Source organism: Cucurbita maxima, unplaced genomic scaffold (genome assembly GCF_002738345.1).
Source record: "Cucurbita maxima cultivar Rimu unplaced genomic scaffold, Cmax_1.0 Cma_Scf00002, whole genome shotgun sequence".
NCBI lineage: Eukaryota > Viridiplantae > Streptophyta > Magnoliopsida > Cucurbitales > Cucurbitaceae > Cucurbita > Cucurbita maxima.
The window spans coordinates 3,333,431-3,348,427 of NW_019272018.1; the positions used below are offsets into that span (position 1 = coordinate 3,333,431).

The 14,997-nt window shown below is 37.5% G+C and overlaps 2 protein-coding genes across 6 annotated transcripts; both read right to left on the reverse strand.

Moving 5' to 3' along the window:
* Positions 1 to 1,007: 1,007 nt before the first annotated feature.
* Positions 1,008 to 6,405, reverse strand: LOC111466269 (elongation factor-like GTPase 1). 4 transcript variants are annotated; one of them, XR_002714350.1, is made up of 5 exons: positions 6,147 to 6,405; positions 2,586 to 5,965; positions 2,097 to 2,237; positions 1,385 to 1,467; positions 1,008 to 1,299 (listed from the first exon to the last, which is right to left on the reverse strand). XR_002714350.1 is itself a non-coding variant. In XM_023110894.1 (2 exons), exon 2 carries the CDS (start codon positions 5,746 to 5,748, stop codon positions 2,656 to 2,658), a length of 3,093 nt encoding a protein of 1,030 aa, XP_022966662.1. In that variant the 5' UTR covers positions 5,749 to 5,965; positions 6,187 to 6,405; the 3' UTR covers positions 2,394 to 2,655. The 4 variants fall into 4 exon arrangements, 2 of the variants coding, with proteins under 2 accessions (XP_022966662.1, XP_022966649.1); XR_002714349.1 differs by lacking the exons at positions 1,008 to 1,299; positions 1,385 to 1,467 and having other exon boundaries at positions 1,949 to 2,237; XM_023110894.1 differs by lacking the exons at positions 1,008 to 1,299; positions 1,385 to 1,467; positions 2,097 to 2,237 and having other exon boundaries at positions 2,394 to 5,965; positions 6,187 to 6,405.
* Positions 6,406 to 7,293: 888 nt separating this feature from the next.
* Positions 7,294 to 14,754, reverse strand: LOC111466916 (translation initiation factor eIF-2B subunit gamma-like). 2 transcript variants are annotated; one of them, XM_023111600.1, is made up of 13 exons: positions 14,584 to 14,754; positions 14,369 to 14,464; positions 14,204 to 14,281; positions 9,997 to 10,077; positions 9,698 to 9,917; positions 9,563 to 9,621; positions 9,185 to 9,234; positions 9,001 to 9,088; positions 8,644 to 8,904; positions 8,473 to 8,565; positions 8,077 to 8,181; positions 7,670 to 7,786; positions 7,294 to 7,562 (listed from the first exon to the last, which is right to left on the reverse strand). In XM_023111600.1, exons 1-13 carry the CDS (start codon positions 14,647 to 14,649, stop codon positions 7,491 to 7,493), a joined length of 1,386 nt encoding a protein of 461 aa, XP_022967368.1. In that variant the 5' UTR covers positions 14,650 to 14,754; the 3' UTR covers positions 7,294 to 7,490. The 2 variants fall into 2 exon arrangements, with proteins under 2 accessions (XP_022967368.1, XP_022967377.1); XM_023111609.1 differs by lacking the exons at positions 14,369 to 14,464; positions 14,584 to 14,754 and adding an exon at positions 10,175 to 10,354.
* Between the last annotated feature and the right edge of the window lie 243 nt (positions 14,755 to 14,997).

The window sequence follows — 14,997 nt, forward strand, 5'->3', positions numbered from 1 at the left end:
TAATAAAAATAAAAATATGCTGTGACAAATTAGAAATTGAGTAAAATTCATTGCACGAAGAAGTTTTTATTTATTTTATTTTATTTTTACAATAGTGGTTTATTAATATTTGAATTAATATGGAAGTTTTAGCTTTGAAGTATTCATCATACTTAATTAAGTATTTATATATAAGGCAGTCAAATAAATAAATAAAAAAAGAGCTTTATTTCACTCATTTTTTTCGATACTTCTTTTCCCTTCACTTCGACGCTCGAGATTTCTTATAGTCCCTCTTCCATCAATATCGCGTCGACCACAAGCATAACCTTTTCTGCAAGAACTCCACCATTGATCCAGTACATTTTACAAGATCTCTTTCTTTAACAACGATTCTCAAATGAAGAAGAGAACAAAAATAGGTCACGGTGGCACTCTAAACCGAAACTCTTATTCAACTATTATAACAACTCAGTCCACTGCTAGCATATATTATTTGTTTTGGCTTATTACGCATCATCGTTAGCCTCACGATTTTAAAATGCATCTATTAGGGAGAGGTTTCCACACCCTTAAAAGAAATGCTTTGCTCCCCTCTCTAACCGATGTGAGATCTCACAACCCACCCTCCTTAGGAGCCCAGCATTCTCGCTGGCACACCATCTATCTGGCTCTGATACCATTTGTTACCGCCCAAGTCCACTAATAGCAGATATTGTCCGCTTCTGCCCATTACGCATTGTTGTCAGCTTCACGATTTTAAAACGTGTATACTAGGGAGAGGTTTCCACACCCTTATAAAGAATGTTTCGTTCCCCTCTCTAACTGATGTAGGATCTCATAATCTGTCCCACTTGGGAGTGGAGCCCAACAACCTCACTGGCACACTACCCGGTGTCTAGCTCTCATACCATTTGTAACAACCCAAACCAACCGTTAGTAGATATTATCCGCTTTGGTCACCACGTATCGTCATCAGCCTCAAGATTTTAAAACGCATCTACTATAGAGAGGTTTTCACACCCTTATAAAAATGCTTTGTTCCCCTTTTCAACTGATGTAGGATCTCACCACGTACATTAACGTACATTTCGCTGGTATAACTTAAATGCTCCTCATGGGTTCCAAATGACTCTTTTTTGGGCTTGAGACTGGGTGGTTCTCGATGGTTGAGAAAGTTAAAGAGAGAATTTTTGATATAGATCAAGTGGCTATGAGGGCCATGACATGTACTTACCTCCGCAGCCACCTTCACAAGATCCAAGTGCCACAACCATATTTGCAGCGAGCTTCCAAGGACCCTTTTCCTCCATCCAAGAACTGAGTCAAAGCAAAAGCAACTGTTTGTTAAACATCTCATCGAACTAACCAAGTCAGTCAAAGCAACTTGGTGGGGTTGGGTCACCTTGAATTGAGAATCCTGGGAATTTATAACCAAATGAAGCCCATTTGCTTGCTTATCATCATTGTAATTACTGTTGGTCCACTCTATCATTAACAATTTAACATGTGCAAAAAGTGAGAGAGCGTGAGATCCTACGTCAGTTGAAGAGGAAAATGAAATATATCTTATAAAGGTATGGAAACCTCTTCCTAACAGACAAGTTTGAAAACCTTGAGGGGAGCCCAAAAAACACAATATTTAGTAGCAATGAGTTTGGGCAATTACAAATAGTACAAGAACCAGACACTGAGTAGTGTGCCATGAGTAGTGTGCCAGCGAGGGCGGTGGACCCCCAAGGGGGATGGATTGTGAGATCCCACATCGATTGGAGAGGAGAACGAAACAATTCTTATAACGATGTGTGAAAACCTCTCCCTAATAGACGCGTTTTGAAATCTAGAGGGAAAGCCTAAAGAGGACAATATCTACTACTTGCTACACACATATTTTTTCCTTTTATATTCATTTCCATGATTCATGAAGTTCTAAAATCATCCACAAACAGATTAAAGGAAGAAGAACATAGTAGTTTTACAATGTTTGGCCCAGATTTCCTGTATCATACCACTAGTTTCTCACGAACAAGGTGAACTAACCTCATACTGAGAAAGCAAAAATCTACAAATAAGCACAAATGTTTCAACCATAAACAATAAATGGATGCCCTTCATACCTTTCAGGCTGGTAAGGGTGTCGTCGTCCAAGCTTCATGACGTCCCGAATGGCCATGTCAGGGAGCAACCTCCAAAAGTTGTTTCCCAAGCGAACTCCAGATGGACCGGGCCGAATACAAATCTCCCATGTAAGCAGGAATCTGTCAGACAGGAAAGCCAAAGCTTAGTTATAAATAAAAAGGATTGGAGTTAGAATTTCCTAGATAGATGCCAACTAGAGTTACAAACTCCATTGATACTTATCTCCTCTTTCTTCTCTAGTTCTTTTCCTACCTAACAAGATTGGAAGCTGGAAATGTTCCAAAATTGATCAAAACTATATAAATGAAAAGAATTGGAAGTTATAAGTGTTCCACCAACAATCATTTTACAATCAACAAGTACTACAGACTATGTCCCCCCCGGCCCCCTCCAGGAACCTGATAGGAAATGAAAAGAAGAAGACAAGTAAATAAAAAGATTTGAATAGTAATCTAAGGATGTATTGCCTCATAAAGGTTTGAATTCTAAGGATGTATTGCATTATAGTACTCGTACAAATCATGACGTGATCTATCTCTATACTTTTCGAGCACGTGTTCTCTGCTTTGTTGCATGCTGCACAACTTTTTCTTCCACAGGAAGACCCTTACGCCGTCTTACAGTATCAATGAGCTTTCTGGCTGTGTTGGGAAGCACGCTAGAACCATCTCCAAACTCTTCAATTTCTTCTTCCGTCTTCGGGACAAAGAACGGATCTTCACATAGTTCTTCCCAATGGCTAAGCACTAGAAGAGCACTTGCAGCTCCTGAAGTCCACCTCCTTAACTCATCTGCAAAACCAAAACTCTCTGAAACTGGTACATATGCGTGCACAGTAAACAAAGGTGAACCTTCCTGCATTTCTTCTTTCAAAACCCGGGCTCGCCTTCGAGCAAGTACAGCATACATTGGACCCAAATACTCGGTGGGAGTGTTCAATTCACAGAAGTACATGGCTTCGACAAGCCGAGGTTTCTTTTGAAGTACAGCTGCTCTACAGGCATCCTTTACAGCTGCCATAACTTGCCCGGAAAAGATAGTATTATTCTCTGATTGAAAGGGAGGTTCGAACTCATCTGAATTCCCAGGCAATGAAGAAATAGAAGCCTCGACAATAAACGCCAACCCCCACAGAGGTTCATCACATAAGGGCCCGGCTGATGTAGCAAGCTGAAACCCAGATAGAACACTGTTCTCAAGAGATGCTGCTTCCATGCTTAATGTCTGAGCTCCTTCTGATGATGCTACAGAAGCAACATCACTTACCGACGATGTTTCAGCATCCAAATCATCATTTGAAGAACCGTCCACGAAACCCAGTCTCTGTGATGCATGAGATGAACCCCGAATAAGAACAGAGCAATCAGAATCATTTACTTTAGGATCTGGGTTAATCAGAATGTTAGGACCAATCTGCTGTGGTCCAAGTGCCCAAATTCGCCTAAGAAGCTTTGACCACTGTGCATTATGTTTGTCATCCTTCGACGATACATTGCTACACACTGCATCTGATATGAGTTTCTTTAATGTTTCTGCTGGATTCTCATTTTCCCTCAAAGTTGATCTCTTGGTTTCCAAGTTTTTATAGCTTTGCCCCAACTTGACGCCAATAATATCGCCCAGAACACCAGAATTTTCATCAAGTACTTTAGCTAGAGCAAGTGGAAGTTTTAGTACCTGCACTCTGACAACACATCTACCATTTGGGGTTTTCCTAACGACACACTCTGTGCTTGCAGGTAACACTTTAAAATAATCCGACACACTAGATGCCTCGCCTTCAATTGTTTCTTTATAAGATACAAGAGGTGGAGAGACCTCCAAGCTTACCCTGGCAAACCTCTCCTTCAAATCCTTTATGCATCTCTCAAGATGGACTTCTCCAGCTGCAGCAAGTACATGTTCTCCTCGAGATGAAACAGTTACCTCTACAAAAGGGTCTGCTCGATTTAAAAGCCTTAAGCCTTTCAATAAGGCACCTATGTCTCCAGGATCAGATGGCTCGAGTGCAACCCTCAGGGTTGGCGCAACCTGGAATGCCATACTTGAGAAAGGCCAGCAATTTCTTGTGGATGAAAGAGTTGCACTTTTCAGTATGTGATGGCTAAGACCACGAATTGCTAAAAGGTTTCCTGCTTTTACAGAGGTCACTGGTTTCAAGCCTTGGCCCATCATTAGATAAAATGAATGCAGCTCAACCTCCTGAATGTGCTTTTGCATCGATTCCCCTTTTGTTGGGTCATATAAAGCTGAAAGCACGAAAACTCTCTGTCCAGAATAAAGAACCCCACTAAATATCCTTGCAAATGCGAGGAAACACTCGTCTGATTCACCATCGCCACCATCATCAGATGAAATATTAGTAGTCCCGCCATGATCGTCCCTCCTTGGAAGCATTTTAACTGGCACTGCAAACATCTTGGATACAAAAGCAACAAATGGAGCCTCAGGCTTCGTATCACAAGTTTCAATGGATTTCTTGACAAGATCTGCCTCGGTTAGCACATTGACATCGACTTCAGCATCAATGACATCCCTCTTTGGAAGCAACCGTGATATTCGAAATGATTGTGCAGCAATTGGGTCAGGCATACAGTTAACAACCATTGATAATATTGCATTTGAAAGAGGAAGCCAACGACTCATAATAGCATTAAGAACCACCTTTGGATCCTTGTTAGAAAGTTCTCGAGCTGGTATATTCAAATTAAATGTGCTATTAACCTTTTGAAGCACCTCCTTATTCCCATCAGTTTCTAGAGCAGCCCCATAAACTTCCCAAAGTCTTTCAAGCACAAATTGAACAAACATAGGTCGAGCTTTACTTCCTCCAGCCAAGGCCTTCTTTCCAACGATCATCTTCGTCTTTGCATTAAAATACCGAGGACCCCACAAGGCCTTCTTCAATGCAGATACATTTGCCCCAAGCTTTGAAGCATAAAACTCAGCGAACTCATTAACGCTAAATCCCCACCCATCTAACGCACACACAAACACAACATTCCCTTTCTGGGGTTGAAATGTATCTTCCTCATCATCCTCAATTAACTCGAGGTTCTCATCATTTACCTCACCTGTAGAGCTTGCAAGTATTGAATCCACATCAGACAAATATTTCTCAGACTTGTACGCACTCATTATCCCATTAACTTCATGAACAATCCTCAACAAACGAGTATACGCCTCCATAGGACTCAACTTCAACTCACATATCAATCTATCGATCTTATTAAGAACCAAACATGGCGTAAGCTTCTCAATCCAAGCCTGTCGCAAAACAGCATGGGTTTGAATGTGCACACCCTCCACAGCATCAACTAAAACCAATGCCCCATCACTCAATCTAGCAGCAGTCGACACTTCACTGCAAAAATCCATATGGCCAGGCGAATCAATGAGGTTTATGGAGTATTCCTTGTACCGTAAACCAATCGAAGAGCTCTTCATAGTAATCGCCCTCCTTTGTTCCTCATCAAGATAATCCATGAAACGGAGGCGGCCCGCCATCTTCGGGTGGATCAAACCACCCCCCGAGGAGGCAATAAGATGGTCGGCAAGCGTCGTTTTGCCATGGTCGACATGTGCTAATATACATATGTTTCTAATTCTTTGAGTTTCCAGATCACCCATTTTACCTAGTTCTGAGAAAGACCCTAAAAAAACCACAAATCCTTAGAAATCTAATCGACACACAAATAAAACTTCTATTTTCCTCTACAATATGCAGATTATTGCTTATTCTATTCCTTCTTGGAGCGCCAAATGAAAACTTGAAGTGGCGTTCGAGCTATGTACAGCAGTTGCGTGCGATTTTGCAAAAGCGTAGGAGCTGGGTTTTGAACTGTTTCTGCACAGAGACCATATATGATTGTTAATTCCCTTCCCAAAGATAATACTTCAGCTTTTTGTCTTTTCAATTTCAACTTTTACTCCAAACAAAACGAAAAAGAAAATGCCACATTGATTTCTTCTTCGTGGGTGAACACAACAACACAACAAAATAAATTAAATAAATAAACAATCAAAACCTCGGGGTGATCCTTAAACTGAGCGGCAGCGCAATCTCACCGACGGTAAGGGTTAGGGGCAGACAGAAACAAGAAACTCTGATTGCTCGGAGAGGCGAAAGAGTGTAAGAGGGAGAGAGGGAGCAGCGGCGAGTCCGTCGAAGGCTGAGATTGCAGCGTACGGGGCGGCGGCTGGGACCGCGTCGGGCAGGAACGGCGGGCGAACAGTACAATGGCCAGGGAGGAACGGGCGCTTGAAATAGGGGTTTTGAAAAAGGAAGAAAAATAAGGAATGGTTCAGAAAAATAAAAATAATAAATAAATAAAAACACCGTTGGAGGCCGCCGCTGCGTACGAAAATGAGGGGAAAATGTTTTTTTTTTTTTTTTCCCTCATATTCACCATTTTCTTTTATTTTTTAAATTACTATTTTAGTCTCTACCTTTATATTTGTATTTAAATAAATATATATATTATTTTTACCCACATTATTTTTTACGGTAATGCTTCCATTTAACCCTGAATTTAAAGAATTGTTATAATTTTTAAGTTTTTGTTTGAAAAATAATTAAAATAATATTCTATATAAATTTAATAAATTCAAAAACATAGGTTTGATATAAATTTGACTAGGGTAAAAAAAAAACAAATTTTTTTTATTGAAATTAATTAATTTTAAAATAATTATTTAGTAGCTATTTATACATTGATCCAATAATTATATATATATACAAAAATTAAACTTGTAACATCTATAATAATAGTAGAAAAAACGGTTATTTTTCTTTAAAAAAAAGATACAATAAAGATAAAAAAACGACCCTAACATGTTTTTTACTTCAGTGAGAGGAATTCCGACCTCATATGCACTTATGAATAAACCAAATTCAACGTCTATTCGATTCTGAATCAAAACGTCTCTAGAAATCTAAAGTAAATGAAACCTATATTTTAGGGTAAATTTTTAGTTTATTTTGAACATACAAGTATTATTTAGCCCTAAAATCTAAGCATATTGATTGGAAAATAAGTATCTAATGTCATATAACATGTGTTCTGAGACGTTGAAATGCATAAAACAAGCTTTAACAAGTTGTAGATCATACTCCTAGTGCCATTAATCAAACATATATTTGGTTTATGATCAAAGGAAGCTCTTACACAAAAGGAAAATGCAATGAGCAAATTGAAACATGAATAATTGGACCAAGTAAATGCTGTCTAATGTGAACAAGGTAAGAACTACCAATGAAATAAATCAAGAAGAATACAACAAAACTTTCATCTACTACCTCGTAATTAATTCACACTTATTTTTCTTCAAAACAATGTTCATTTTCAAGGCAATGTTCTCTCTTCCTAATTTCATTTTTCTTTTCTGGCTAAGGCTTCACCTTTGTACTCACAGGCAGCAGTCACCACAAAACCTGCTCCTACCTGGAAGGAAAGTTGAAGTAGATATAAGGAGATGACAACAGAGAGATGGGATAAGGGGAGCAATGACGCCCCGAGGGGAGGGGAGGGGAGGAGGTGAGAGTAATTACTTGACAATCTCTCAAAACGGCGCGCTCCTGAAGTTGTACGTTGCTGCAGATAACCGAACCTTGAATTGAACAACCATCTCCAATGGTAACATGATCCATGACGATGGAATTGGCAATCTGTATTGACGGGGGTCATAAAACTTCAGAGTTAGTATGGTTCGACCAACCCGAACTAACTAGATCAGCAGAACCAGATGATAGAATTTAGGTTACATTCTCATAAGAGCTAAATTCTATCTTTAAAACAATAAGAACTAAATTCTTTCTTTATTTTTTCAAACCACATCGATCAAATTTGGAATATTACCATACGATGATACATTACAACCTTAGTAATTTCATAGATGACGAAATGATAACACAATAAGTTCCTCATTTTAACCCCAAAAAAACTCATTCTATTATACCTTCACATTGGAACCTATCCGGCAATGGCGGCCAATTACTGACCGTTTCACGCTACATTTGTCACCCATCTGTGAACCTTCTCCTAACATACAATGGGGTCCCACCTGAAACCATCATATTTAGTACAGGGGAATGACCAATATAACAAGAACGAAGTAACCAACATTCTGAAGTACAAATATTAGATGAACTCAGGAATAAGAATAACAAGGAAGTGACATCCGTCTCAACAGCATGAGAGTATATGGCTAAACCAATTGACTTGTGCTTAGGAAAAGTTTGACTTTCATATTTCTTTGAAAAAACACAAGCAAATTAAAGTGACAGCCTTCTACTTATGATAAAGCATTTCAACATTAGGAATTCTATAATAGAGGTGACGGTATTTAACTCACGGTGGTTTTTGATCCGAGTTGTGCAGAAGGATGAATGATGTTATTTTGAGCAGAGAATGAGTAACCTGAAAGATGACTTGCCTCTCCAATAACCTTACAAACATTAAATCAAACCTCAGTCAAGGAAATATAAAGATGCAAGAGAGAGATTGAGCAATACAATAAACTTACATCCCGATTAATGTCGCAGTATGCTTGAATTGAATATAAGCGAGCACAATACTTGCTACTAGCGGGAATATAAACACAACATTTATGTGTTTTTCGAACAGGAATAGATTCATTAGTACCATGTGCATGAAGATCATGAAAACTTGTAGTAGATGAATTAGAGAGGATCCGTGAAAGCAAGGCTTGGTTCTTGTGGGAACCAACCTTCTCACTCCCATTTTCTTCCACTTGTGGTGCTACGTTCGATAAAACTTCGGACCTCTATGTTCAATGAAGAAATTAAATTAATCTAGTTCAGCAAATTTAAATACACTTACTGTTGACACAATAGAATATGTTGTAGCATTATAAACTAACCAACTGGCTCCGCACAAGATAGGGCAACACGTCTTGTCTTAAGCTTCGGAAATTTTCTTTTTGATCTAGAACCTCTTGCAAAGCAGATCTGGAAGATTAAACAAGGGAACATGTATGAGGATATAAACAACATTATGATCTAAATGTTTTGAAGTAGTAACCAGGAAGATAATTAAATTGGGACCTTTTGAACGCATACATATACGCATCCATGAGATCAGCTCGGATATCCATCTACATCAAAGAAAGATGGAGATATAGTAAATTTAAACCCATGAAGTTCACATTTAACATGAATAAGTCATATTTAACAATTAAAACTTGGATTTATAAAATGTAATAATCAAATCGAAATTGTGAAAATTGAAAAGCTAACCAACTAGATGAAATAATTGACAGGGCAAATCAAGTGCTCCACAAAAACTGTGAAACCTCAAAGGGCCCAAATAGGTTTGGTTCGATACCTTTGATCAAGCACATTGGTCATCAATAGAAAAACAACTTGGTTTTAAAAGTAATGACCTTTTACCAAAAGAACACCTTATAATATAGCAACAATTACCTGGCCAACTGCACGGAGTATGCTCTTCTGAATTTTATAGTCTTTCTCAACTTCAGCAGCTGGAAGAAAATAAATACAATATATAAGGGGCATGTTGAGAAAAATTCAATGGATAAATTCTATACAAATGCTAACCTGTCGCTATATATAGTAAAAATTCCTTGGTAGGATCAAGTCCAACAATATTGTGGACAACTGCTTTTTTGGTCTTATCTTTTCCACCAGAGGATCCAGACTCTGAAGGTCCACTGACTGGAACAGAGCAGAGCATAGCAGTAACGACAGCATCATGTCGTCTATGCAGAGCTGCAACTGCACCAGGAGGAACATCAGAAACAAGGTCACCACTCACAACCTGCAGAAAAGCAAAGGACTCAAAACTGTAAATAAGCACAATTACTGAGCAAATGCTGTTTAAAGTGGTCGAGTCTAACCAAAATATCATTTGCTGTCAAATGGTGAGCAACGGCCCGAAGTGCACCCACGGTTCCAACATCTTCTGGTGCAGAAGTAACCTACAGAACAGAATTCTTTTAATAGAGGCAAATAAAGAAAATTTTGTCTTCAATCTTTCTTCGCAATGAAATATAGAAGACTAATAACTTCTCTCACAAAAACTAGCTTGCCATAAAAACCTCCCATTCACCCAAAAGAGCACATGGAGAAGGAACTCCTCGATCATCTCTGCAACCACGTGTCTCGCAAACTAAAGGGCAAACACCTCAAAGAAACAACTCCAAACTATCAAAAAGTCGTAACTCCAAAGAACATGATCATGGTCTACTGTTGCCCCTGACAACAAAATGACCCTACCAAACTGAGCAATTTCCTCGATAAACTAATTTAAGATGTTAACTCTTTCATGAATAAGCTGCTACTCAAAGAATTTAACAATTTTGGAAAAAAAATTCCACAGCGAGGTTAAGACAAACACATGAGGGAGAGGGATTCACCAAATGCAGAAAGGGGGAACTACATGAAAAAAACTTCAAAAGGATTCGAACTCCAAAGACGTCTATTTTATGTCCCTATTTAGAGTCCCTAATTCAGTTTGGCTATCAAGTCATGTGGAAACTTGTAGGATATCCAAAGACGTCTATATTATGGAAACTTGTAGGATTTTAACATCATAGACAGGTCATGTGTCTACCATGAAATTTGAACTCTTTCTAGACAATTTACTTTTTCACCAACCCCAATGACCACATTTTCCCCCCTCATGTCCGAGGGCAGTTTACAAGTTAAAGGCTATCTTAAATAGAATAAATTTTGTTGCATTTCACCATTTATCTAAGATAAATCAGTTATACCCCATAACTTCAATAGAGGATGGAGGCACCCAAGATAAATCAATTACACCAACAAGTCTTAACTTGACAACATAGCATGCTCATAGTTATATGCTCAATTTTTTAGAAAAAGACTAAAGCCAAAAAGTCTTAATTAAAAATGCAGCCAAACATCTTCACCAAATATTCCAATGAACAGATTAAAGCTATCTTGAAACAATGCGTGAAATTAATTCTATCTAATAAACCTCAGTAATTAATTCTGCTAAAGAGATTCTTGGAAATGACAACAACCAATAAACCTCGAGTATTGCAAAGCTCGATTAAAGATGAAAATTTGCAAGGAATAGAAGGTGAAGAAAAACTTCGAGATTCTGAGATGTGATTTGGAATTGACACTTTAACTTTCTGTCTTTGAATTTTGCTGATTTGGTGACTCAAATAAGGAAATAAAAGCCTCTGCATAGGATTCTTCCACAGTGTTATCATCCAAAGAATTAACTTAAGCATCCAACTGCACATCGCTCAAACAAACCTCAGATTCATTTGTTTGAGAGAAAATGTTGATCTAGCTAAACACTTTCACAATGTACTTTGAATAATTTGTTTCCATTGATCCAAGTTCATTATTATTTCTCTATTTTTCTATAGGAATCAAAACCCTTAAATACGATTCTTCAATTACATCATCATTGAGTGTAGATGAAGTAGGGGCTATAGAATTCAAAGAGGCAGAGGGATTTTTTCTTGTGTAATATTTTGAATAAGTTGCTATAAAACAATTCTTTACTTTTTTTATGCTCAAATTTTCTAAATTTTCGAAGGCATAATGAATTCCTCGAGTTCTGCCTCTCCATTTCTTGGACAAGGTACCGTACTCGTCTAATACCATTTGAACATGGAGATATTGATCAGATTGAATTAGTTTGTGTGGGCCATCAACAAAGAGACAGACGAATCCAACTCTTGCATACTTTGGACATTAAATGCAACATCAAGTTTTTAATTTCACATTCTATAAAGCATTGAATGTCTCCTTGACATGCAACTATTGATCAACAACCTTCCTTGAAACTTCAAAAACAATGTTTTCTGACCCGACTGGGACATTAATATTATTCTAAGAAGTCTCAACTACTCCAAGCATAGTGAGTTTAAAAATCCTTTCTCGGTCATAGAGGTGACAGCTTCACCTTCCAGAGCTTGTTTCATCTTTTTGAAGTCCATAGAATTTAAAATGTCATAAACGGATACGTTACAATTGATGAAAGAAGAAGACTCTAAAGAAGAACTATCACCAAAACGAAGGACAAAATCTCCTCTTTTTCAATCTGTGATGACAATAGATGCTGAAATGAAACTACTTATGTTTTTCTTTACCTCAATACGAGCATTGGTGCAATCAATCAAATTTAAGGATTTGGAGTTAATATCAACAAGACCCCAAGCTACTTACAAATTGCTTCAAACGTACTTTGTTCCCAACATGGCAAAGGTAAGTTTGTGATTGAATCCATCCTCCACAACCTTCAATAAACTCAGGATGAGAGTGCTTTTCTCCAACGATTTTTCAATTTTCAGACGCAAGTTCCCAAAAATTCTCCATTTTCCATCAAAGACTTTTGTATAACACTTTCTTCCACTTTCAATAATGCCTTATCGGCCATAAATAGGTTGATGACCAACATCCCTTGAAGAGGCTTTTCTAATATTTCCTTAACATCCTTCCATTTATAATGACCAAACAACTGGAAACCCACAATTAAATCAATAGATTTTGTAAAGATTACTTATTTTGCTTTTCTAACCCAAATTCTAGAATCTTTTCTTTTTCGATCCATTGACACTGAATTGAAAGATCTAGAGATGTAGAATAAGGCAAAAATCATTCTACAACAACAATATGGTTCTTCCTTTTAACCATCTCAGCATATGAAACTTCATTCTGATCATTACACTCACCCAAATGGTTTAACAAAGCATCACAAATCATTTCCCAGAAAACCAATTGGTCCCTTTTATTGATATCAACTAGAACCATAACTACTGATCTATAGCCAGAAGGTTTTACAGCAAAACATTTAAGAATCCAACTAAAATGATTCATCTTCTTACTTAACCGGTAAATTCCAAGCCCACCCTTAGCATGCCTAAAGAATGTGATGTTAATGGATATTGCATAAGGTCAGCTATGACTTCCTCAAAACTTGAATTCTGACTGATAAGAAGGCTAAAATGGATGAACACTAAGATGGATGAAGGCTATGGATGGAGAAAAGAAGGAAAAGGAGAGAGGAGAGAATAAGAGGCCAAAATATACACATATATGGACTGGTCTATGGAAGAGGGTGATTGTTTGATCAAGTCGATGGTGTTTAGGCTTCTAAGCATCAAGAATGACTCAAAGGACTGCATTCTTCAATGCTTTTAAATTCTGAACAGTGTGATTTTAGACCCGATTGTGAGGACATCAGAAAGGATGAGCAAGTAAAATCCATCAAAAGGTCTCGAGTTCAAGAATTATGCCAACACAGGCTCCACAAGAATCAAAGCACACAACAAAGCAGACCAACCCCGAATTTCCAACTTGTTCATTTTCCTTCTGGTTCTTTCTTTTTCTTTTCTTTTTTCTTTTCTTTTTTTTTTTTCTTTCTTTTCTTCTTTTTTTTTTAGTAATTCTGATGGTTAATTTTTCGAAGGTTCAAAAATTCCGCCCATTAAATACCCCTTTCCCAGTGAAGTAGGATATCAAATTGACAGCAATAAAGAAACTTAAACTTCGATTTCCAATATTATATGCGGGAACAATATTTTTCTTTAACATTAAATTAAAATTTAAAATAGAAGCCCACACATTGAACAGTTGTCTTTTCAACTACATTTTTATCTTTCTAGAGATGAATATTATGATTAATGCATAAATTTTAGTTTTGAATTTTAATAAACTCTGAACATTCTTTGCTAAGTCCTACCAACCTATATATAAATATTGATGTAATCATCTTTTATTCAGTCATTGAATCCTGGATCCTATGTCCCGAAAGCCCACAGGTTCCTGCACAACTAGTCCAAAGGTATGTCAAGACCTAAAATCAAGCCAAAAGGCGTAGTCAATGGGTAACACAAGTGAATATTCCTAATATTACTCCTAGTCCCAAAGTCTCATAGGAGGCACAAAGTAGGTTAGAAGGATGGGCATTGGCAAATTGTCCCTAGTTTTTTCATGATAAGAAGTGGGCACGCCCTAATTCTCACCTGCGTTTGGCAGAATGGGGCAAAAGGCAATTCGATCGTACAGAGCACTCACTCATATCCATAGCCAAGCAGTAAAAAAAAAAAAGAAGCTCAGTACCTCTACACGTAGACGACCATCATAAGCCCCTGATATCCAACTCCCAATATGAAGAGCCACATCTTCACCTTCAGCGACCTACATAAAAACACAGAAAAAATTAAAAACCCTATAAGCAACAAGGGATGATGCAAGAATACAATCGAGTAATAAAAGGAACCATACAACAATGAGATCCTTAAGGTTACTGAGTTCTAAGAGCTCCAAAACGTACGAGAGGACCGGACGATTCGCCACCGGCAGTAATGCTTTGGGAAGCTCCTATAAGTGAAAACACCAGTCGTATAAGAAAAACAAAGTCAAAGAGAAGCATGAGAAGAATACCAAATTCGAAGAACAGAAGGGAAATTTGAGATGAATAAATGGTTAGGAATTGAAACCTCGGAAACAAGAGGAACGAGATTCTTTGAAGTGCCGCCGGCTAAGACCACCACCTGAAAATCCATGGAAGAAAATGGAGAGGTGAAGTGCAGTGCGCGGGGAGTCTTTCAGCTTCGGTCAAAAATTCCCTTGCGCTCGACAATGCGAATTCCTCCTCTTCTTCTTCTTCTTCTTCTTTTTCTTCATATTTTCTAATTTCGCAAAATAATAATAATAATAACAATATCGCATTTTAAAAATACCTATAAAATTTAAAAAATAAAATTAATATATATAAATTTATTGAATTTTTTTTAAAAAATACCTATAAAATTTAAAAAATAAAATTAATATATATAAATTTATTGAATTTTTTTTTAAAAGGTCTAAAAAAGATAAATATGATCTGTTGATGGACAATTTTTCGTCTATAT

Coding starts and splice junctions, on each gene's coding strand:
- LOC111466269 (XM_023110894.1), bottom strand. CDS start 5,748: ATGGGTGATCTGGAAACTCAAAGAATTAGAAACATATGTATATTAGCA.
- LOC111466916 (XM_023111600.1), bottom strand. CDS start 14,649: ATGGATTTTCAGGTGGTGGTCTTAGCCGGCGGCACTTCAAAGAATCTC. Junction 14,465..14,583: donor TCGTTCCTCTTGTTTCCGAG/GTTTCAATTCCT, acceptor TTTCACTTATAG/GAGCTTCCCAAAGCATTACT. Junction 8,566..8,643: donor ACTGCGACATTAATCGGGAT/GTAAGTTTATTG, acceptor AATGTTTGTAAG/GTTATTGGAGAGGCAAGTCA.